Source organism: Oncorhynchus masou, chromosome 13, assembly GCF_036934945.1.
Source record: "Oncorhynchus masou masou isolate Uvic2021 chromosome 13, UVic_Omas_1.1, whole genome shotgun sequence".
NCBI lineage: Eukaryota > Metazoa > Chordata > Actinopteri > Salmoniformes > Salmonidae > Oncorhynchus > Oncorhynchus masou.
In genome coordinates this window covers 63,259,766-63,283,577 of record NC_088224.1, presented here as the reverse complement: position 1 = coordinate 63,283,577, position 23,812 = coordinate 63,259,766, and the positions used below count along the sequence as shown (strand labels likewise).

The following is a 23,812-nucleotide window of genomic DNA, read 5'->3' as shown; positions in this document are numbered from 1 at the left end:
ATGTGGCAAAAAGTTCTGAATTAATGTGATCTTTAATTAGACCAGCAGATGGCAGTCAACACCAGTAAAAAAAATCTGTGTGTGTGAGATGTACATTGGGTTGATAAAGCATGCTGTCTGAGAGTAGACGGAGTGGATGTTAGATGAGGCAGAGAGCGATTGGAGGCATATGAGGACACAGATGGAGCGATTGGGGGGGGAGAACGAGCAAGAGAGAGGGACGTTTGTCGAGCAGAGAGAGAGAGAGAGAGAGACCTAGCTGGTTCTCAGTCTTAGATGAGGCTCCCTGCCCCAGAGAGGACTGGCTCCATCTATTAGCTTCCCCTCTGCCAATGCCAGGCTCTCAGCTAGAAGGCCTGACCCAGACTCACTCCTGCTGGGTACAGATACCCCTGGAGCTAGCCATGTCTGTACACCAGGGCACCAGTTCACTTCACTCTATCTTACCAGGTAGGCCAGATATTCTGAATACATACATTTTAAGATGGGGGGGATTCAACTTTATTTTCGAGTAGATATAGTTTACCCAGTAGCAGTTTTTTCATTTTTACATGAAAAGGGTAAAGTTGGTAATCATTTTACAATGATTTGGGTGGAGAAGCTTGATTTTCAGAAGTTCCAAGAAGTCAAAAACATTTGTTTTTGAGAAATTGTCTCGCCAAAGCTGTGTTGTATTCTTTAGGTATCTCGTAGATTATTTTCAAAGATGCATTACAAAATATATACAAATTCTACAAAAATGACAATCACAACAATAATCGTGACCATTTGCATGGCAATTAATCGTTAATCGTCATCACAGCCCTACTTTAGATGCACTTACAGTATGAAGCATACAATTTGTAAGTCATTCTGAATTTCTGAATGAGAATATCAGCTTCTGACACAGGGGCCCTCAGCCCTATACATAGAAAAAGCACAGACATATCACCGAATTACAATACGCTCATATACATACTGTATCCAGTTTGCGTTCATCTACATTAGTGAGGAATCAGTTGTGGAGGTTTCAGAAGAGTGATGTGGTGTGATGTGAGTGAAGATATACGGTATACACTGATGAGCTCATCAGAATGAACTTCGTCACAGTTTGACAACAGAAGTGCAACATTTAGATCATGCTCAGTCAGACAGTACATAAAAGGCTACAAATCGATAATGTATGATATTCTTTTTCTGCCATTTCTTAGTAATAGGCCTGGGGTAGACATGAGTAGAGAACCTTCAGAAAACTCTCAGGGGTTGGGCTGGAGTTGTTTGGGGCAGGTCCCACAGAGGGCCAGTCCCCTGAGGTTTTTAAACGTTTTATTTAGCTAGCCAAGTCAGTTGAGAATAAATTCTTATTTACAATGCCGGCCTACCGGGGAAAAGTGGGTTAACTGCCTTGTTCAGGGGCAGAACGACCAATTTTTACCATGTCAGCTCAGGGATCCCATCCAGTAACCTTTTGGTTCCAAGGCCAACCTTCTAACCACCTGGCTACCTGCTACTTTATGGGTAAAGTGGGGTGGAAAGATGGAGAGAGGAGATTTCCTAATTCCATATTAACCCCTTACCCAAGACATCTCTACTAAAAGTTCAGTTGTTACAGATAATCTGACTGAAAATGATAACAGTGGCTCAGGTGGATACACCTTTGCAGTATGTTTGTATTTTCCTCGTATAGAGTGAGATTTCACTCGAAAGAGAAGCCCCCCACGCCCCCGTGAACATGACTCAAACAGAACTCTAATGGTCTCTGAGCTGCATATAGGCATATAGACCCCCTCTCAAGTCATGTTTGAACTACCAATCAATTTCCCTCACCCCTCTTTATTTGAAAGTACACTTAGAATGAGAAACGTTTTCAAAGTTCATCCCTCCATGTCCTATGGATTTTTCTGACAGACAATGCAGGGACATCTACAGAGGAGAGTTCTGAAGAAGAGGAGGACGAAGAGGAGGAGGAGGAGGAGGAGGATTCTGGTGAGCGGCTGCTAGAGATCAAAAACTCTCCAGCACAGTATGAATCTTCAGGCTTTATCCCACCCTCTAACATAACGTTCTCTCTCTTTGTCTTTCAACAGACGGCTTTGCTGAGAAAGGAGGAGGTGAGAAAAACACAGGCCTTGTTCTGTCAGCTTCATCAAAATCATTTACAATCTGTGACGATACACGGTCACACCAGCACCTGGCTTGTGTCTTTACGCAGTCAGTTAGGATCTTTTTAGAAATAATTGTATTATTTCTTGGCTTGTCCCAGTAGAATCCGAGGAGCCTGACGTTGAGGGTTCCTGTAATGGTGAGTGGGAACTAAAACGTCAGCCACAATGCCTATATCTGCCTTATCCTGCCTCTGAAATACAGATGAATAGCCTCTTTAACCTCAAAGTCCTGAGTAGAATGATTGCTCCTCTCCCCCAACTTCCTTCATGAGGTGTAACTTATCTCTCCACAGAGTCAGAGTCGGCTCCTCAACCTGATGCAGAGGTTTCCCTTGCTAAAGGTATCCTCAGTTTGACACAAGTCATTCTACTACCAAATGCTTAGCTTTGTCCATAGCATGTCGAGCTATCCTAGACAAAGGAGATTGTAATGGTTGAAAGGCTAGAGAGGGGATATCTGGGTGCATTCATAGGTTTATGAAAATGTGTCTGCAAATCATAGTCTGAGAGGTAGAGTGCTCCCCAAGAGGGAGTGCCTAGTTTGACATTTGGCCTCTCCTTTGTCAGATGTGCCCCCCAAGCCATGCTGTGAAAAATGCAAGGCTGTCCAGCAGGTAAGTACATTTGTTTGATTGTGGAATTGAACGATAGTTGTGTAATAAAGCTTCAGAGACATACAGTTTGGCTGTAGACTCACTAGAGGAACAGGGGTCAATCTTAGTACCATGTCTGTTTCTCAATCAGAGTCAAGGCAATGAACTGGTTACTCCCAGGAGGATCTCTAAAGGTCGCCTACAGTGAGTAGCTCTTCTACCTGTAGCCTCGTTCCTTCTCTTTCTCACACAGACTCTCCTTCTCTCTCTCCCTCTTTTTTTCTCCATCTCTAAATCTCTTACTCTCTTGCTTACTTAGTATCTCTACCTCTCTTTTTTAATAAATAAGAAAATCCCCAAACCACTAATGCCCCTTCTGCTGAGTGTCTGTCTGACTGGTATGAGTCTGTCCATCTCTCTGTGTTCTTTGTCTCAGGGTGCAGCTGGAGGGAGAGGGGACATATGAGTGCTCCGTCACCGGCCTGGTGTTTGAGGTGTCAGAGAGAGTCCTGATCCGCTACTCGGTCCTGTCCTGGTCCAAGTTTGGCATGTTCCTCAGGGACTCCTGGAGGTTTGCTGGGCCCATCTTCAACGTGGACTGTGTCAACAGCCCCTCATCCATCCTCACCTCCATCCAGTTCCCTCACTTCCTCTGCCTCGCTAACCCCGACAGTGAAATGACCTTTAGTGTCCTGCATATGAAGGACAGCTGTCCGATGATCGAGCCCTCGGTAGACCACTCTGGCAGCCATGTAAAGTGGCGTGTATCATCCCTGTCCCCGGTGGGGCCTATTGTCCAGAGCAGCAAGCCTGTAGAGCACCACGGGGTGGTCCTGGTGTATAAGGAACTGGCTCTGAACAACTCCTACTCCTTTCGCATCTACCTGGCCACCAACAACTCCTCTGACATTAAGGTGAGAGGGACACGGGGTGTGTGTATGCGGATCATTACAGTAACATCTTACTGAGTCAGAGAAATGAACATGATCAGAGGGATTGTAATGCCCACTTGCGTAACCTCCTGGCACTCTGACTCACACTGTGGTCTCTACTGAGGGAAATCACATGTCACACTGGAAGTCTGCGGTCTGTTTATTTGTGTGTGTGTGGTGATCAAGATGAGTTCATTTGTCACTGTATCAGATGGCATTGGTGCATATTAATTAACAAATGATTGTGTATTGATTTGTGTATCTGTATCTAGAAATAACTCAGATGGAAACCCCAAACCTCATACATTAGATCTGAATCTATTCCAGTGGACAACACTGGTTAACTTCATTGGGATAGGGGGCAGCATTTTCACTTTTGGATGAAAAGCGTGCCCAGAGTAGACTGCCTCCTACTCAGTCCCAGATGCTAATATATGCATATTATTAGTAGTATTGGATAGAAAACACTGCCATTTCTAAAACTGTTTGAATGATGTCTGTGAGTATAACAGAACTCATATGGCAGGCAAGAACCTGAGAAAAAATCCAAACAGGAAGTGGGAAATCTGAGGTTTGTAGTTTTTCAACTCGGCCCCTATTGAAGATACAGTGGGATATTGGTTATGTTGCACTTCCTAAGGCTTCCACTAGATGTCAACCGTCTTTAGAACATTGTTTGATGCTTCTACTATGAAGGGGGGCAGAATGAGAGGGGAATGAGTCAGAGGTCTGCCAGCAGCCACAAGCTCAGTTACGCGCATTCACATGAGAGGTAGCTCCTGTTCCATTGCTTTTCTAATGGAATTCTCCGGTTGTAACATTATTGAACATTTATGATAAAAACATCCTAAAGATTGATTCTATACATCGTTTGATATGTTTCTACGACCAGTAATATAACTTTTGGGAATTTTCTTCCGACCTATCCGCTGGAAGTCACGCGCGTTTGGATTTGTTTACCAAACACCCTAACAAAAGGAGGTATATGGACATAAATGATGAACTTTATCGAACAAATCAAACATTTATTGTGAAACTGGGATTCCTGGGAGTGCATTCTGATGAAGATCATCAAAGGTATGTGAATATTTATAATGCTATTTCTGACTAATGTTGACTGCACAACATGGCAGATATTTATTTTGGCTGGTTTGGGCTCTGAGCTCCATACTCAGATTATTGCATGGTATGCTTTTTCCGTAAAGTGTTTTTGAAATCTAACACAGCAGTTCCATTAAGGAGAAGTTTATTTAAAGTTCCATGCATAACACTTGTATTTTCATCAACATTTATAATGAGTGTTTCTGTAAATTGATGTGGCTCTCTGCAAAATCACTGCATGTTTTGGAACTACTGAACATAACACGCCAATGTAAAATTAGATTTTTGGATATAAATATGCATTTTATCGAAACAAAGCATACATGTATTGTGTAACATGAAGTCCTATGAGTGTCATCTGATGATCATCAAAGGTTAGTGATTAATTTGATCTCTATTTGTTCCTTTTGTGACTCCTCTCTTTCGCTGGAAAAATGGCTGGGTTTTTCTGTGAGTTGGTGGTGACCTAACATAATTGTTTGTGGAGCTTTCGCTGTAAAGCATTTTTTAAATAAGATACTGTGGCTGGATTAACAAGAATTGTATCTTTAAAATGGTGCCTAATACTTGTATGTTTGAGAAATTTGATTTATGAGATTTCTGTTGATTTGTATTTGGCGCCCTGCAATTTCATTGGCTGTTCCGCTAGCGCTAGCGGAACCTCGCTCCCAGACAGGTTAAAATGACAATGTTTTTCCAACTGGTAGGTTTATATTGGGATAGTAACACCATGTGTATCAAATATAGACCACAGTTAATATTTACTCTGTGATATTACAGTCTCTTAGGTCACATGTCACCCAGTACCTGAAATGTGGTTTGAGCGCTGGTAGTGTGTAGAATCAGTGGTGTGTGATAGTAGTAACAGTGGTGAGGGGAATGGCTGAGTGACAGAATGCCTGAGCTCAGCAGAAACCCACATTAGAGCACTCAGCTTCAGAACAGTCTATTTAACCCTGCCTAACTGGCCAGGGAGAGAAGTTGTTGACCGTTATGCAACAATAAGAAAGATTTTCCATCACACACCAAAATGACCATGGAAAACATCTCCGTCCGCCAACTCCCAGGTATCCTGAACAGGGAATAGTCATCCCCGCTATTACCATTTATTAGAATCTCTCGCTTACTTATGGTAAATCTACTTCTATCTATTCCTTTGTCTCTCTGCCTCTCTTTCTCCTCCACTACCCCTCACTCACTCCAGGACATATGGAAGGAGGTGCGTTGCGCCAACAAGCGTTACCTGAAGGTAGAGAAGCCACCCACCTGTAAGTTGGATGAGAGGAGGTACCGCCTCATGAGTGAACCAGAGGGAGACATCAGCCCCGCGGTGAGGTTTCATTCACCCATTAATGCATAACCAGTAAGCACTGACCTACAGTACAGTTGTACTCAGAAGTTTACATACACCTTTTCCAAATACATTTAAACTCAGTTTTTCACAATTCCTGTCATTTAATCCTAGTAAAAAATCCCTCTTAGGTCTGTTAGGATCATCAATTTGTTTTAAGAATGTGAAATGTCAGAATAATAGTAAAGATAATTACTTAATTCAGCTTTTATTTCTTTCATCACATTCCCAGTGGGTCAGAAGTTTACATACACTCAGTTAGTGTTTGGTAGCATTGCCTTTAAATTGTTTAACTTGGGTCAAATGTTTCAGGTAGCCTTCCCCAAGCTTTCCACAATAAGTTGGGTGAATTTGGGCCCATTCCTCCTGACCGAACTAGTGTAATTGAGTCAGGTTTGTAGGCCGCCTTGCTCGCACACACTTTTTCAGTTCTGCCCACAAATTTTCTATAGGATTGAGGTCAGGGCTTTGTGATGACCACTCTAATACCTTGACTTTGTTGTTCTTAAGCCATTTTGCCACAACTTTGGAAGTATGCTTGGGGTCATTGTCCATTTGGAAGACTCATTTGCGACCAAGCTTTATCTTCCTGACTGATGTCTTGAGATGTTGCTTCAAAATATCCACATAATTTCCCTCACTCATGATGCCATCTATTTTGTGAAGCGCACAAGACCCTCCTGCAGCAAAGCACCCTCACAACATGACGCAGTCACCCCTGTGCTTCACGGTTGGGATGGTGTTCTTCGACTTGCAAGCCTCCCCCTTTTTCTCCCAAACATAACGATGGTCATTATGGCCAAACAGTTCTATTTTTGTTTCATCAGACCAGAGGACATTTCTCCAAAAAGTACAATCTTTGTCCCCATGTGCAGTTGCAAACCTTAGTCTGACTTTCTTATAGCGGTTTTGGAGCAGTGGATTCTTGCTTAGCGGCCTTTCAGGTTATGTCGATATAGGACTTGTTTTACTGTGGATATAGATACTTTTGTACCCATTTCCTCCAGCATCTTCACAAGGTCCTTTGCTGTTGTTCTGGGATTGATTTGCACTTTTCGCACCAAAGTACGTTCATCTCTAGGAGACAGAACGTGTCTCCTTCCTGAGTGGTATGATGGCTGCGTGGTCCCATGGTGTTTGTACTTGCATACTCTTATTTGTACAGATGAACATGGTACCTTCAGGCGTTTGGAAATTGTTTCCAATGATGAACCAGACTTGTGGAGGTCTACAATTTCTTTTCCGAGGTCTTGGCTGATTTTTCCCATGATGTCAAGCAAAGAGGCACTGAGTTTGAAGGTAGGCCTTGAAATACATCCACAGGTATGCCTCCAATTGACTCAAATTATGTAAATGTGCCTATCAGAAGCTTCTAAAGCCATGACGTAATTTTCTGGAATTTTCCAAGCTGTTTAAAGGCACAGTCAACTTATTGTATGTAAACTTCTCACTCACTGGAATTGTGATACAGTGAAATAATCTGTCTGTAGACAATTGTTGGTAGATGTCCTAACCGACTTGCCAAAACTACAGTTAAAACCTCTTGAAACTCCCCATCCGGGATCGTGACTAAAGCCTCAGGCTCATTAGCATAACGCAACGTTAACGATTTCTGAAAATCGCAAATAAAATGAAAATAATGCGCCTACTCTCAAGCTTAGCCTTTTCTTAACAACACTGTCATCTCAGATTTTCAAAATATGCTTTTGAACCATAGCAATTCACTAATTTGTGTAAGAGTATGCTAAGCTAGCTTAGCATTCTGAGTAGCATTTAGCACGCAACATTTTCACAAAAACCAGATAACCAAATAAATAAAATCATTTACCTTTGAAGAGCTTCGGATGTTTTCAATGAGGAGACTCAGTTACATAGCAAATGTGCAGTTTTTCCTGAAAGCGTCTTTGTGTAGGAGAAATCGCTCCGTTTTGTACATCACATTTGGCTACCGAAACGAACCGAAAATTCAGTCACCTACAACGTCAAACTTTTTCCGAATTAACTCCATAATATCGACCGAAACATGGCAAATGTTGTTTGGAATCAATCCTCAAGGTGTTTTTCACATATCTCTTCATTGATATATCGTTCGTGGAAGCCTGCTTTCTTCTCTGAATTCCATGGAAAAATACTTGCAGCTGAGTTTTGCGCACCAATTTCGGCGCAGGACACCGGGCGGGCACCTGGTAAATGTGGTCTCTTATGGTCAATCTTCCAATGATATGCCTACAAATACGTCACAATGCTGCAGACACCTTGGAGAAACGACAGAAAGGGCAGACTCACTCCTCTCGCATTCACAGCCATATAAGGAGACAATGGAAAACGGAGCCTCAAAAATCCTGCTCATTTCCTGGATGCCGTCTCATCTTGGTTTTGCCTGTAGCTCACGTTCTAGGGCACGCACAGAGAATATCTTTGCAGTTCTGGACACGTCAGTGTTTTCTTTCCAAAGCTACCAATTATATGCATAGTCGAGCATCTTTTTGTGACAAAATATTGCGCTTAAAACGGGCACGTCTTTTTATCCAAAAATGATATAGCGCCCACAGAGTTTCAACAGGTTAACAAGACATGTGTGGAGTGGTTGGAAAACGAGTTAATGACTCCAACATAAGTGTATGTAAACTTCCGACTTCAACTGTATGTACGGTACATTGAGTGTACAAAACGTTAAGAACACCTTCCTAATATTGAGTTGCACCCCCTTTTGCCCTCAGAACAGCCTCAATTCGTCGAGGCAGGGACTCTACAAGGTATCAAAAACGTACCACAGGGATGCTGGCCCATGTTGACTCCAATGCTTACCACAGATGTGTCAAGTTGGCTGGATGTTATTGGGCTGGTTTACCGTTCTTGATACACATGGGAATCTGTTGAGCATGAAAAACGTGGCAGTATTGCATTTCTTGACTCAAACCGGTGCGCCTGGCAACTACTACCATACCCTGTTCAAAGGCACTTAAATATTTGGTCTTGCCCATTCACCCTCTGAATGGTACACATACACAATCCATGTCTCAATTGTCTCTAGGCTGAAAAATCATTATTTGACCCGTCTCCTCCCCTTCATTTAGACTGATTTGAAGTGGATTTAACAAGTGACATCAATAAGGGACCATAGGTTTCACCTAGATTCATCTGGTCAGTCTATGTAATGGAAAGAGCAGGTGTTCTTAATGTTTTGTTTACTCAGTGTATGTACGTTATGTCCTATGTGAGTTTATTCATAATTTCTTCTTTTTTAAATTTAACCCTGTTTCGTGGTATCCAATTGTTAGTAGTTACAATCTTGTCTCATCGCTACAACTCCCGTACGGGCTCGGGAGAGACGAAGGTCAAAAGCCATGCGTCCTCCGAAACACAACCCAGGTGTTCTTAATGTTTTGTATACTCAGTGTTGGTACATTATGTACCATGTGCGTTTATTCATAATGTCTGTGTTGTGTGTATTTGGTGTCCTGCAGGACTTGCCGTTCACGCTGGCCGTGACTAAATTGAAGGGATATTTTGAGGTGTTCTTTGAGCAGCCCCCTCCTTTCAAGGTCTCCCTCGTAGAGACAGAGTCCGACAAGACTGTGTGGTCAGCCACCATCAGAGAAGGTACATACACACCTGCTGTGCGTCTGTCTGTAATGTGTTGTGGGTTAAGGTGCAGGATATTAATTTATCTTCCTCTCAGGTGACTGTGTGGACAATACAGTTGAAAAGCCAAGGAAACTGACAAATAGTAAGTTTGTCATTTTTGTTTGCCCCTCTCAATATCAGCATCAAGAGTTCACTTCATTCCAGTGTATGTTCTAGATATCAAGTTCTTTGTACACAAGCACTTTTCATCCAATCATAACAAAGTAGCTTTTGATTGACAAAGTAGCTTTTTTTCACCTCTTCTGTAGACAGGAAGAGAAGCACCAGCACATCAGAGGAAGAGTTGCCCAGAAAGAGACGTCGATGCGCAGATGAGCCAGGTGATGGTTTGAACACATCCATTGTGTCATTTGCTGTTATTACTGTGGTATTATTCCTGTTGAGTTGCTGTTCAGTCGCCCTGAATAAAACCCTTAAAAGTCTGACGTTCCTCTGTTGTCCCCAGACGGAGTGCGGACAGTGCAGGTCCCAGACGTGTCGTCCAAGCAGCTGATGCAGGTGGCTAAGATGCAGGGGAAGGAGTGGAAGCAGGTGGCTATCGGTTGCCTGGACCTGTCCTCCAAAGAGCTGGACGATATACAGGCCAGTGAGGAGGATGTCGACATGCAGAGGTACAGTAGATGGATATAGTATCTGCACCCTTAACTCAACTTTATATTACTCGCCAGCCATTATTTTGGGCATTTTTCATTGAAGCATTCTTGGTACACCGATCGTACAATAACTTACTTTCTTTGATATTTTTGGTGATGATTTCTTTTTTAGATAATGTGACCCTCAACTTGTTTCGTGTTGGGTTTCAGGTTTAAGGCATTGGAGCGCTGGAAGACTGGCAGGCCAAATGGTCAAGCCACGGTCACTCACCTCTTGATGAGCCTACAGGAGCTGGATGACCTGCCCAACAAGGTCCTCAAGACACTGCAAGGTTAGAGACACACATTAGACTAGCGCCACAAACACTCAATCACCGGTCTCCACACAGATATTTCTACTCATTCTTGTCTCCTACTAACATACACCCATTTCTGTCTGTCTCTTTCTGTCTGTGTTCTCCTCAGATATGATAGACAATAAAGCGGCCGAATGAGATATATTTTGCCTCCCAAGGTCCCTGCCATTCCGCAGCCCTATCGTCAATGAGCCAGAGAGACAATGGGAGAGAGACAATGGGAGAGAGACAATGGGAGAGAGACGTTTGAACTCTTGCCCTGAAGACAGAAATCCTTCTGCTTCTGCTGTATTGCAGGGGTACTCTTACCCTACGAGGTCCGGAGCCTGCTGGCTTTCTGTTCTACCGGATAATTAATACACCTGGTGTCCCAGGTTTAAATCAGTCCCTGATTTGAAGGGAACAATGAAAAATGCAGTGGAACTGGCTTCGAGGTCCAGAGTGGAGTTTGAGGGCTGTATGGAGTAGGATGAACGTTCCCGCTAGTCCAGGGATGGGAAACTCCAATCCTCAGGGGCCGGAGTGATGTCACATTTCTTCCCCATCCCTAGCTAACGCAGCTAATTTAAACTAATTGCATTCTAAACTGAAGATCATAATTAGTTGATTATTGGAGTCAGGTGTGTTAGCTGGGGCTGGGGCAAAAGTGTGACACCAATCCAGCCCTGACTCACTGGACTGGAGCTGCCTGCCCTTGCTCTAGAGGCTGATCTAAGGTCAGCTTTGCATACCTCCTTCATAAATTGAGGATGGTACACTGATCCTAGATCAGAAGCATTATGTGTCTCCTGCCATTGCCTAGGCAGGGCAGGGCCGGCACACCAGCCTAGCACTGTCAGCCCCTTCCAGCCCAAGAGAATTGGGATTCAATTGCCTTACAATGATATGTTTGATTTCTGCAGGCCTGGATGCTAGAGCTGGAGAACGTTGTGCCCTGCCTAGTAGTGATGTTTAGTAGTGGGAAACCCTGGCTTTTCACCCCTCATGTACTCTCAGGATTTCAACAGGAGTTCAAAAAAGGCATAGAAAGAGAATTACACCACAACCTTTAATCTTGAATGGTTATGTTCTTAGACATACACAAATGGTCCATTAACCTGGAATAATGCAGGCGTTATGTAGAGGTACCCCAAACAGCCAGGAGCTGATGCTGCGACCTGTGGTGCAGTGAAGACCTCTTATGTCATAGATGAGCTCTGGGAAATAGGTAGCTAATATGTAGCCAGTAACAGACATGTTGCTGCAGTATGGAAACTGCTAACACACTTACAGGGCTGTTGTCTCAAACATTGTACATTTTGTATTTTGATATTTCTCAATCAAGGCATTGCCACTTACTTAATCATGGAACAACTACTCAAGGAGTGTAGCTGTACTTTTAATATGGTGTACATATTTTCTGTTTTTTAAACTATACTGTGATTGTTTTTTTTTGTAGTCTGTTTGTTCGTTTTTATGTGTGTTATGACCAAATTGAGCCGTCAAACTGACAATGGGGATAGCTAAGCTTCATCTCAGAAAATATTGGTAATATTTACTTTTGTTTAGACTGGATCGTGTACATTCTGTAGCCTGGAAATCACGCTCAGTGCATTTGAACATGGTGGGATTGACTGAATTCCAGAAACCACTAATGTAGGAGGGTTTTTTTTGTTCATAAAAAGGGCTACTAACTCATTTTAAACACCTTTCAATAGGGATGTCACTGTTGCCAATACTGGGACCCAAATACCCCAGGGAGAGTAACAACGATTAACTGTGAAATGATGAATGGGAAAACCATGAGTTAAGTTGTCTATTGGATGCCATTTGTAAGTGTGTACATATTTTTACACAGTGATCGCTCCGAAAAGGCCATCATTAATATTCCATCCTTACATGTGTACTTCTGTAATGGTACAGCTCAGGTAAGGGCCTTCATAGGGCTCTGGGTATGGTGTCTAAGATTACAAATCTTTGACTGAATAAAATACACTTTTGCAAAAATTGATAAATAATGTTTAATTGCAAATAATTTTCAGCTAGCAGATGATGGTCTTCATGACTGTTAGGCTGCTATGACTTAATCAAACATTTATCCTATGTAACCGGTTGTGTACCTGTAACTTTCTGCGGTGTGTTCTGGTGAGGTGTATGTGGAAGGGAAAGCTCTGAAAACAATTCTGCCGGTTGTCTCTTTTAACGACTGCATGGAATGGAGACAAATGCAAGGCAAATGTTAATGCTGCCGTCTGGACTCTCATAAGTACATTTATCACTCATCACGCTTTAAGCAAACTCACATAAACCAAAAAATGCATTGTACAAAGTGTACATGTTAATATTTTCAAAAGACTTAACATTTCATTTTAAAAACATTGTACACCAATAAAAGTGCTAAATATTTAATTAAGTGTACTATTGTCCTATTATACCCAAGGGATACTTGTCCAGAGCAGCAAGCCTGTAGAGCACCACCGGGTGGTCCTGGTGTATAAGGAACTGGCTCTGAACAACTCCTACTCCTTTCGCATCTACCTGGCCACCAACAACTCCTCTGACATTAAGGTGAGAGGGACGGGGTGTGTGTATGCGGATCATTACAGTAACATCTTACTGAGTCAGAGAAATGAACATCAGAGGGATTGTAATGCCCACTGGCCTGACCTCCTGGCACTCTGACTCACTCTGTGGTCTCTACTGAGGGAAATCACGTCACACTGGAAGTCTGCGGTCTGTTTATTTGTGCGTATGTGTGTGGTGATCAAGATGAGTTCATTTGTCACTGTATCAGAGGGCATTGGTGCATGTTAATTAACAAATGATTGTGTATTGATTTGTGTATCTGTATCTAGGAAAAACTCAGATGGAAACCCCAAACCTCATACATTAGAGCAGCTCAGTTGGCAACACTGGTTCAAATGACAAATGTTTTTCCAACTGGTAGGTTTATATTGGGATAGTAACACCATGTGACATCAAATATAGACCACAGCCAATTTTACTCTGATAATACACAGTCTCTTAGGTCACATGTCACCCAGTTCCTGAAATGTGGTTTCAGCGCTGGTAGTGTGTAGAATCAGTGGTGTGTGTCTTAGTGTGATAGTAGTATCAGTGGTGAGGGGAATGGCTGAGTGACTGAATGCCTGAGCTGAGCAGAGACCCACATCAGAGAACTCAGTCCATTTAACCCTGCCTGACTGGCCAGGGAAAGGAGTTGTTGACTGTTAGGCAACAATAAGAAAGATTTTCCAGCACACACACAAATGACCATGGAAAATCAAATCAAATGTATTTATATAGCCCTTCTTAGATCAGCTGATATCTCAAAGTGCTGTACAGAAACCCAGCCTAAAACCCCAAACAGCAAGCAATGCGGGTGTTGAAGCACGGTGGCTAGGAAAAACTCCATAGCAAGGCCGAAACCTAGAGAGGAACCAGGCTATGATGGGTGGCCAGTCCCTTTCTGGCTGTGCCGGATGGAGATTATAACAGAACATGGCCAAGATGTTCATCAATGACCAGCATGGTCAAATAATAATTATCACAGTAGTTGTCGAAGGTGCAACAGGTCAGCACCTCAGGAGTAAATGTCAGTTGGCTTTTCATAGCCGATCATTGAGAGTATCTCTACCGCTCCTGCTGTCTCTAGAGAGTTCAAAACATCAGGTCTGGGACAGGTAGCACGTCCGGTGAACAGGTCAGGGTTCCATAGCCACAGGCAGAACAGTTGAAACTGGAGCAGCAGCACGGCCAGGTGGACTGGGGACAGCAAGGAGTCATCATGCCAGGTAGTCCTGAGGCATGGTCCTAGGGCTCAGGTCCTCCAAGAGAGAGTAAGAAAGAAAGAGACAATTAGAGAGAGCATACTTAAATTCACACAGGACACCGGATATAACAGACTGACCCTAGCCCCCCGACACATAAACTACTGCAGCATAAATACTGGAGGCTTAGACAGGAGGGGTCAGGAGATCCTGTGGCCCCATCCAATAATTTCCCCGGACAGGGCCAAACAGGCTGGATATAACCCCACCCACTTTGCCAAAGTGCAGCCCCCACACCACTAGAGGGATATCTTCAACCACCAACTTACCATCCTGAGACAAGGCCGAGTATAGCCCACAAAGATCTCCACCACGGCACAACCCAAGGGGGGGCGCCAACCCAGACAGGAAGACCACGTCAGTGACTCAAACCACTCAAGTGACGCACCCCTCCTAGGGACGGCATGGAAGAGCACCAGTACGCCAGTGACTCAGCCCCTTTAATAGGGTTAGAGGCAGAGAATCCCAGTGGAGAGCGGGGAACCGGCCAGGCAGAGACTGCAAGGGCGGTTTGTTCCTCCAGTGCCTTTCCGTTCACCTTCACACCCCTGGGCCAGACTACACTCAATCATAGGACCAACTGAAGAGCTGAGTCTTCAATAAAGACTTAAAGGTTGAGACCGAGTCTACATCTCTCACATGGGTAGGCAGACCATTCCATAAAAATGGAGCTCTATAGGAGAAAGCCCTGCCTCCAGCTGTTTGCTTAGAAATTCTAGGGACAATTAGGAGGCCTCCGTCCACCAGCTCCCATGTTTCCTGAACAGGGAACAAGGTATCAAAAACGTACCGCAGGGATGCTGGCCTATGTTAACTCCAATACTTCCCACAGATGTGTCAAGTTGGCTGGATGTCATTTGGGTGGTTGACCATTCTTAATACACATGAGAAACTGTTAAGTGTGAAAAACCCGTCAGCGTTGCAGTTCTTGACCCAAACCGGTGCGCCTGGCAACTCCTACCATACCCTGTTCAAAGGCACGTAAATATTTTGTCTTTCTCATTCACCCTCTGAATGGTACACATACACAATCCATGTCTCAATTGTCTCTTGGCTGAAAAATCATTCTTTGACCTGTCTCCACCCCTTCATTTAGACTGATTGAAGTGGATTTAACAAGTGAAATCAATAAGGGATCATAGTTTTCACCTGGTCAGTCTGTCATGGAAAGAGCAGGTGTTCTTAATGTTTTGTTTACTCAGTGTATGTACGGTATGTACTATGTGAGTTTATTCATAATTTCTTTATTTTTTTAATTATTTAAAGATTTAAAAAAATATATGTTTTATTGAATTTTATCCCCTTTTCGTGGTATCCAATTGTTAGTAGTTACTATCATGTCTCATCGCTACAACTCCCGTACGGGCTCGGGAAAGACGAAGGTCGAGAGCCATGCATCCCCCGAAACACAACCCAACCAAGCTGCACTGCTTCTTAACACAAGCACGCATCCAACCCAGAGCTAGCCGCACCAATGTGACGGAGGAAACACAGTGCACCTGGTGACCTGGTTAGCGTGCACTATGCCCGGCCCGCCACAGGAGTCGCTAGTGCCTCGATGATATCACTACCGGCCAACCCTCCCTAACCCGGACGACGCTATGCCAATTGTACGTCGCCCCACCGACCTCCCGGATCCAGAGTCTCTGGTTTTATTCATAATTTCGTTCACGCTGGCCGTGACTAAATTGAAGGGATATTTTGAGGTGTTATTTGATATTAATTTATCTTCCTCTCAGGTGACTGTGTGGACAATACAGTTGAAAAGCCAAGGAAACTGACAAATAGTAAGTTTGTCATTTTTGTTTGCCCCTCTCAATATCAGCATCAAGAGTTCACTTCATTCCAGTGTATGTTCTAGATATCAAGTTCTCTGTACACAAGCACTTTTCATCCAATCATAACAAAGTAGCTTTTGATTGACAAAGTAGCTTTTTTTCACCTCTTCTGTAGACAGGAAGAGAAGCACCAGCACATCAGAGGAAGAGTTGCCCAGAAAGAGACGTCGATGCGCAGATGAGCCAGGTGATGGTTTGAACACATCCATTGTGTCATTTGCTGTTATTACTGTGGTATTATTCCTGTTGAGTTGCTGTTCAGTCGCCCTGAATAAAACCCTTAAAAGTCTGACGTTCCTCTGTTGTCCCCAGACGGAGTGCGGACAGTGCAGGTCCCAGACGTGTCGTCCAAGCAGCTGATGCAGGTGGCTAAGATGCAGGGGAAGGAGTGGAAGCAGGTGGCTAAGCGGCAGGGGAAGGAGTGGATGCAGGTGGCTAAGTGGTAGGGGAAGGAGTGGAAGCAGGTGGCTAAGCGGCAGGGGAAGGAGTGGATGCAGGTGGCTAAGCGGTAGGGGAAGGAGTGGAAGCAGGTGGCTAAGCGGCAGGGGAAGGAGTGGAAGCAGGTGGCTAAGCGGCAGGGGAAGGAGTGGAAGCAGGTGGCTAAGCGGCAGGGGAAGGAGTGGAAGCAGGTGGCTAAGCGGCAGGGGAAGGAGTGGAAGCAGGTGGCTAAGCGGTAGGGGAAGGAGTGGAAGCAGGTGGCTAAGCGGTAGGGGAAGGAGTGGAAGCAGGTGGCTAAGCGGTAGGGGAAGGAGTGGAAGCAGGTGGCTAAGCGGCAGGGGAAGGAGTGGAAGCAGGAGGCTAAGCGGCAGGGGAAGGAGTGGAAGCAGGTGGCTAAGCGGCAGGGGAAGGAGTGGAAGCAGGTGGCTAAGCGGCAGGGGAAGGAGTGGAAGCAGGTGGCTAAGCGGCAGGGAAGGAGTGGAAGCAGGTGGCTAAGCGGCAGGGGTAGGAGTGGCAGCAGGTGGCTAAGCGGCAGGGGAAGGAGTGGATGCAGGTGGCTAAGTGGCAGGGGAAGGAGTGGAAGCAGGTGGCTAAGCGGCAGGGGAAGGAGTGGAAGCAGGTGGCTAAGCGGCAGGGGAAGGAGTGGAAGCAGGAGGCTAAGCGGAAGCAGGGGCTAAGGAGGGGAAGGAGGAAGCAGGTGGCTAAGCGGCAGGGGAAGGAGTGGAAGCAGGTGGCTAAGCGGCAGGGGAAGGAGTGGAAGCAGGTGGCTAAGCGGCAGGGGAAGGAGTGGAAGCAGGTGGCTAAGCGGCAGGGGAAGGAGTGGAAGCAGGTGGCTAAGCGGCAGGGGAAGGAGTGGAAGCAGGTGGCTAAGCGGCAGGGGAAGGAGTGGAAGCAGGTGGCTAAGCGGCAGGGGAAGGAGTGGAAGCAGGTGGCTAAGCGGCAGGGGAAGGAGTGGAAGCAGGTGGCTAAGCGGCAGGGGAAGGAGTGGAAGCAGGTGGCTAGGGGAAGCGGCAGGGGGGGAAGGAGTGGAAGCAGGTGGCTAAGCGGCAGGGGAAGGAGTGGAAGCAGGTGGCTAAGCGGCAGGGGAAGGAGTGGAAGCAGGTGGCTAAGCGGCAGGGGAAGGAGTGGAAGCAGGTGGCTATCGGTTGCCTGGACCTGTTATAAATAGCTAACCAATAGCTACCAGGAATATCTGCATTGAAACTTGTTGCACTAACTATTTTGACTCATCACATACATTACTTTTACTGTTCGTTATTTATCCCGTTGCCTCGTCACTTTATCCCTACCTTCATATACATACTGTATCTACCTCATCGACTCTGTACTGGTACCCCGTGTATATAGCTAAGTTATCATTACTCATTGTGTATTTATTCCTTGTGTTATTTTTCTATGTATTCCTCTTTTTGCATTTTCAATTTTTCTACTATTTCAATTTTTTTCTCTGCATTGTTGGGAAGGGCCAGTAAGCATGTAACAAATAACATTTGCCAGTAGTGTAAAGTAACTAAGTAAAAAATACTTTGAAGTACTACTTAATTAGTTTTCTTGGGTATCTGTACCTTATTTACTATTTATATTTTTGACAACTTCTACTTTTACTCTACTTTTACTTCTACTTTTACTACATTGCTAATGAAAATATGTACTTTTTACTCCCGTACATTTTCCCAAAAGTATGTTACATTTCAAATGCTCACGCAGGACAGCAATATAGTCCTATTCACGCACCTATAAATACACTGCTCCAAAAATAAAGGGAACACTAAAATAACACATCCTAGATCTGAATGAATGAAATATTCTTATTAAATACTTTTTTCTTTCAAATTTATCAACCCATGGAGGTCTGTATTTGGAGTCGCACTCAAAATTAAAGTGGAAAACCCCACTACAGGCTGATCCAACTTTGATGTAATGTCCTTAAAACAATTCTGAATGAGGCTCAGTAGTGTGTGTGGCCTCCACATGCCTGTATGACCTCCCTTCAATGCCTGGGCATGCTCCTGATGAGGTGGCGGATGGTCTCCTGAGTGATCTCCTCCCAAACCTGGAAAATTGCACGATCTGGTATGCATAATAAAAGGAATTTGATGTACAGCACTTACTTTTACTTTTTACTTCTACTCATGTATAACAATTTAGTACTTTCTCCACCACTATACTTAAGCACATTTAAAACCAGATACTTTTACTCAAATAGTATTTTACTGGGTGACTTTCAATTTCACTTGAGTCTTTTTCGATTAAGCTATCTTTGCTTTTATTGAGTACTACCATAGAAATAGAATCTCAAGAAAGGGCTTATTTAGACTGGTAAGCTCATGGGTACACTCTAGAAGGGGCTTATTTAAACTGGTAAGCTCATAGAAGGGGCTTATTTAGACTGGTAAGCCCATGGGTACACTCTCGACGGGGCTTATTTAGATGGGTAACCTCATGGGTACACTCTAGAAGGGCTTTATTTAGACTGGTAACCTCATAGAAGGGGCTTATTTAGACTGGTAAGCTCATGGGTACACTCTAGAAGGGGCTTATTTAGACTGGTAACCTCATGGGTACACTCTAGAAGGGGCTTATTTAGATGGGTAAGCTCATGGGTACACTCTTGATGGGGCTTATTTAGATGGGTAAGCTCATGGGTACACTCTAGAAGGGCTTATTTAGACTGGCAAGCTCATGGGTACACTCTTGAAGGGGCTTATTTAGACTGGCAAGCTCATGGGTACACTCTTGAAGGACAAGTCTGTCCACTCCTAAGCACGAGAGAGCTGAGGATAGGATGAAGTTATGGGATCAGAATGGCTGGCTGTATTGGCCTATTGCAGTCCCAAGTCGATGAGGGCCGAATAACTTTTCTTCACAGGAGGAGTTAATCCAGATGAAAGCTTCCCTCATTGAGGAGATGCAGGTAGCTTAGTGGTTAGATCGTTGAGTCTGTAACTGAAAGTTTGCTGGCAAGCTGACAAGGTAAAGATTGATCGTTCTGCCCCTGAACAAGGCAGTTTACCCACGGTTCCTGTCATTGTAAATAAGAATTTGTTCTTAACTGACTTGCCTAGTTAAATAAAGGTTCAAATAAAAAAATGCAAAGCGCTGTGGCTGAAAGCACATGCCACAACCTGGAGTTTCAGGCGAGGGTGCAGGACTTGGAGGTGCAAATTGCAGAAGCCAGGAACGCTGTTAAAGAACATGAGATGACAGCTCCATTGTGCTCAGGAAAAGGGCACATTCCTTCACCGAGGAACTTGTGCAATGTGACATGAACTCTGTTGATGAAGAGACAAGTAGAGGTTTCAACCACTGCGACCCAGAGCTGCCTGGGGAGAAGGTTGCTCGGCAGGCTCCAGAAGGTGATCTGCCAGGCAAGGATGTTCGCCCAGGGTGGCATGGTTTCCTTGTGCGTAATGGCTGCAAGTGTGCCCACATGCCAAATTGGACAAGGGGTTCAATGCGGAGACCTGCTTGAAGACTCAGAAAAGGGCTTTTTCATATCGTATGTGACTATTAAACACACTGCCTTCCCTCCTGTCTGAATGATATTATATTTCAAGATGTTCCATAAAGATAAGGTATTGTTTACAACAAACAAAAGTGTATTTAGCCTATTCATGGATAGAATGTTTAAGCCCACGGAGCAACACAGACAACAAAGCTAACATTAACAGCCAGTCAATATAATAAATACATAATCAGTCTCAGAAAGCTTGTAATAAATACTTTATTATAAATATTCCAATAAATAACATTAATAACATATTGTTAAATAAATAAATACATACATTTCATAAATCAAATAAATAAATAAATTACAGTCCTTAAATATAGGAATAAATAAATAAATAGATTGACCAACATGATCTTCATTGACTAGTTTTGCACTAAACCTACTATCATTCAGCTCTAACTGAGCCATAGGAGTTTAGATAGCTCATGTCCTACTCATCTAGGCATTCACAGTGTAGTGCAGTAAGTATTCAACAGTTATGATGGCAAAGTAGTTGTTGAGGATGATGTCTGATGATGAAGATGACAATCAGTGTTGCTGATGATTCACTTTTTGATGGTGATGATGATGATGATGAAGATTATCAGCACTTGTTATAGTTGATGATGATGAGAAATCGGATGGTTTTGAAGATGAGGGTTTACTTCCTGTGGTCCCCAGCAGAGATGTAGCCCATGGCTCTGCTGATGGTGATGACCCGGAGGTGGAAACCCTTCAGTAACTTACACAGATGGACCCTCTGGTCCACAGAGTTACCACTAGTCAGCTTAGCGTCTGCAACCTGCAGGGCAAAAGGAAACAAAGCTTAACTTTATAAAAATGCAAACTTTAAGTCCATAGTTGTATGCGTGCCTATAACATTTATGCTGTTTCAAACACAGAGAAACACATTTTTTTTGTACACAGTTTTGTAATTGTCTGTATGAGTTTGTTGTCATTAGAAAACTGAATCAAAAGAAAAAGGAAAATTCAGGGAAGGAAGGAATGTTTTATGACAAAAAAAAAAAGAAATAGAAAAATCTAATCTTACATGTGAGGAAGGATCCCCTTGTGTGGATGGACAATTATTGAGTAGGTTCTTGGTGTCCTGGACAGTGGAGCTGAGGTCGGCCTGTTTGTAAGCCTGTAGTGAGGCAGCATAATGTCCTAGGTCTGCTCGGATGTTCCTCAGACACGCACTCTGTCAGAAGAAAATATAAAGATGGACAGAGATCAGACAATCAGACATATAGGAAGCAGTTGAAATGGGTGAGCTAAGAATGGGTGAATTATGTGAAATGCCATCAGTATAAAATCTACAGACTGTCTAAAGATCTAACTATTTATTTTTAAAACTGTGGATTTATATACAATGATACAATATTGCAAGAACACAATAGTTACCTCACTGAATGTGGTGTTCCGTTGACCAGAGCATCTTGTGTTCTGAGGAAATACAGCAAAATAATGCATCAATCGACTGAATTCACTATTCTGTAAATCCTAATTATCACTTTCAATTAATACTTAAAAGTCCGAGAAAGTATCATTTAAAAAAAGAATGTTGATATGAATTTAGCAAATGACTGTGACTTACCCTGTCCGTGTTGGGTTCGCAGGCTACGACTGTCTGGGTCTTACTGTTCACCTCCACGCGCTGCTCCGAGCAGTTTAATCCCCCAAACAGGTTTTCCTATCAAGGGAAAATGATGAAATTAGTAAGTGGATACATTAATCACAAAATGTGTGAATAAACTGTAAGCATATCAACGATACAGACGGATTGACAGACTGAATGAACAATACATTAGATATGAATTAAACGTTCAAATGCATTCGTTATAATTGTCACTCACGTTGTCCAGGAGCTTTCTAACATTCTTGACGAGCTCTCTGGAGAGGTGAGCGCACTGCCCGCATTTCTCAGTGTCCAAACTCCGCGGCGTGCGCACTGGGGTTCCCATGGAGACTTGGCAGAACAAAGCGAGCAGCAGCACACAGCTGGTAAAGTCTGTGTGGAGGGAGGACACAATCAGTCAGTCAGCACCAACCAATGCATCACCCCAATAATCCTCTAAACAGATCAATAATAAAAACACCCCTGAAAATGTAATTCTTTAACTCCATAAATGAAAACGGAAGACTATGTCAAGTTTGAGGCATATCATTTCAGAGGGTTAGTTGATAAAAAATGATGTACAAATAAAATTAATACTCACATAAATAAAAGTTTGGCAGCATGATTCTGAGATCTTTGACTCAAGTGTGGCGTAAACTGATAGGTGTTGTCATCTTTGCTTCATCTGATCATTATATAGAGCCGTGCAGCGCTCCTTGAGGGAATTCCCTGGACAGATTTAAACACTGAATTACATACAACAAAACAACAAGAGACACCGAAATGAAAGCGACGCGTCAGTCGTGTGTAATTTCCTGAGTGGTCTCTGTTTGCATCTCGGCCAATGAGTGACTCCTTCAAGTGAAACTGGAATTAACAGCCAGGGGCTCGTTTCGATTATAATGAGTAGGCTCAATAGGAAACCAATGCCTTAAAGTGAATGAATAATACAATACCGATATATATATTTGTTTTACATTACAGTTAAAGTAATGCAGTTCAACTCTATAACTGAGTCACATTCTCTATCACTGCGTAACCCAACTCTATCCAGAAACTTTGCAGCACCCACCGAGTGCAAAAAAACTACGCGAGACAGGCATTCCGATGTCAATGTTTTACTTTTGCTGCGTATTTTAATTGTAATTGTCAAAACTAGACAGATGAATAATGTTAGAAAGCATTTTCTAAATGATTGTGCTGTAGGCCTAGAGATATTGTGGGTGCGTAGTAGCCTTTCGTCTACTTTGACATGAGCCTCTTCTCTAGAAGGCTGATTGTCTTAAACTACATTCATGTTTGTTTTTATTACATGCTTTCAATTATACATTATAAACATACATTTCGTAAGAACGAAAAAACAATGTAAATAGGGAATAGGTTTAATTTCCCAACTTTTGATTGAGTTCTTCACTACAGGGGTCAGAATAAAGAGGTTGTTTCACCAATTCGGTGCCTTTTGAGAAGTAACTTGTTTAAAATAAAACTATGTTAGATTTCACCTAATGTGTATATTCTGTCATGAAGAGCACGTGTTCAACTTAAACATATATATATATTTTTTTTTTTAAAGAAAAAAGCAAATGCCTATTAAGTGTCAGATAAAGTAACATGGTTGACCATAATAGGGTTGATTAGATGATTTAATCTTAAATCAATCATAAATCTCTCTGTGACAGTGGCAGTTGGGGGGGGGTCGTTCCCAATGCTGTATGCAGGAGTATGCTAAACCATGACTAAAATGTAATGGGATTGCCCATGACCCCTGCACACCTCCACAATTTTAACCCTAGCATTTGCATTTGTTTACCATTGGCCTGTTTAGTTAAGAAAGTACACCTCTTCCCGTAAAGGCTGACTCTCAGGGCCTGTAGTGAAAGATAGGCCATGGTGAGTCAATC

The 23,812-nt window shown here is 43.3% G+C and overlaps 2 protein-coding genes across 2 annotated transcripts in view; one reads left to right on the top strand and one right to left on the bottom strand.

Annotated features, from left to right (window-relative positions):
• Window positions 1–16,872, top strand: part of si:dkeyp-97b10.3 (uncharacterized) — a 38,596-nt gene extending 21,724 nt beyond the window's left edge. Inside the window, exons 3-18 of the mRNA XM_064985514.1 lie at window positions 1,888–1,965; window positions 2,067–2,090; window positions 2,243–2,281; window positions 2,438–2,485; window positions 2,712–2,758; window positions 2,889–2,941; window positions 3,174–3,651; window positions 5,975–6,100; window positions 9,589–9,724; window positions 9,804–9,851; window positions 10,018–10,089; window positions 10,215–10,380; window positions 10,573–10,694; window positions 10,828–16,314; window positions 16,481–16,552; window positions 16,678–16,872. Coding sequence (XP_064841586.1) covers window positions 1,888–1,965; window positions 2,067–2,090; window positions 2,243–2,281; window positions 2,438–2,485; window positions 2,712–2,758; window positions 2,889–2,941; window positions 3,174–3,651; window positions 5,975–6,100; window positions 9,589–9,724; window positions 9,804–9,851; window positions 10,018–10,089; window positions 10,215–10,380; window positions 10,573–10,694; window positions 10,828–10,856 — 1,466 coding nt within the window. The 3' untranslated portion in view covers window positions 10,857–16,314; window positions 16,481–16,552; window positions 16,678–16,872. The remainder of the gene's footprint in view (window positions 1–1,887; window positions 1,966–2,066; window positions 2,091–2,242; window positions 2,282–2,437; window positions 2,486–2,711; window positions 2,759–2,888; window positions 2,942–3,173; window positions 3,652–5,974; window positions 6,101–9,588; window positions 9,725–9,803; window positions 9,852–10,017; window positions 10,090–10,214; window positions 10,381–10,572; window positions 10,695–10,827; window positions 16,315–16,480; window positions 16,553–16,677) is intronic.
• A 3,651-nt stretch (window positions 16,873–20,523) lies between these two features.
• LOC135551516 (uncharacterized) lies at window positions 20,524–22,534 on the bottom strand. The gene is made up of 6 exons (XM_064982722.1): window positions 22,513–22,534; window positions 22,150–22,304; window positions 21,891–21,986; window positions 21,698–21,739; window positions 21,345–21,494; window positions 20,524–21,095 (listed from the first exon to the last, which is right to left on the bottom strand). Exons 1-6 carry the CDS (start codon window positions 22,532–22,534, stop codon window positions 20,955–20,957), a joined length of 606 nt encoding a protein of 201 aa, XP_064838794.1. The 3' UTR covers window positions 20,524–20,954.
• Between the last annotated feature and the right edge of the window lie 1,278 nt (window positions 22,535–23,812).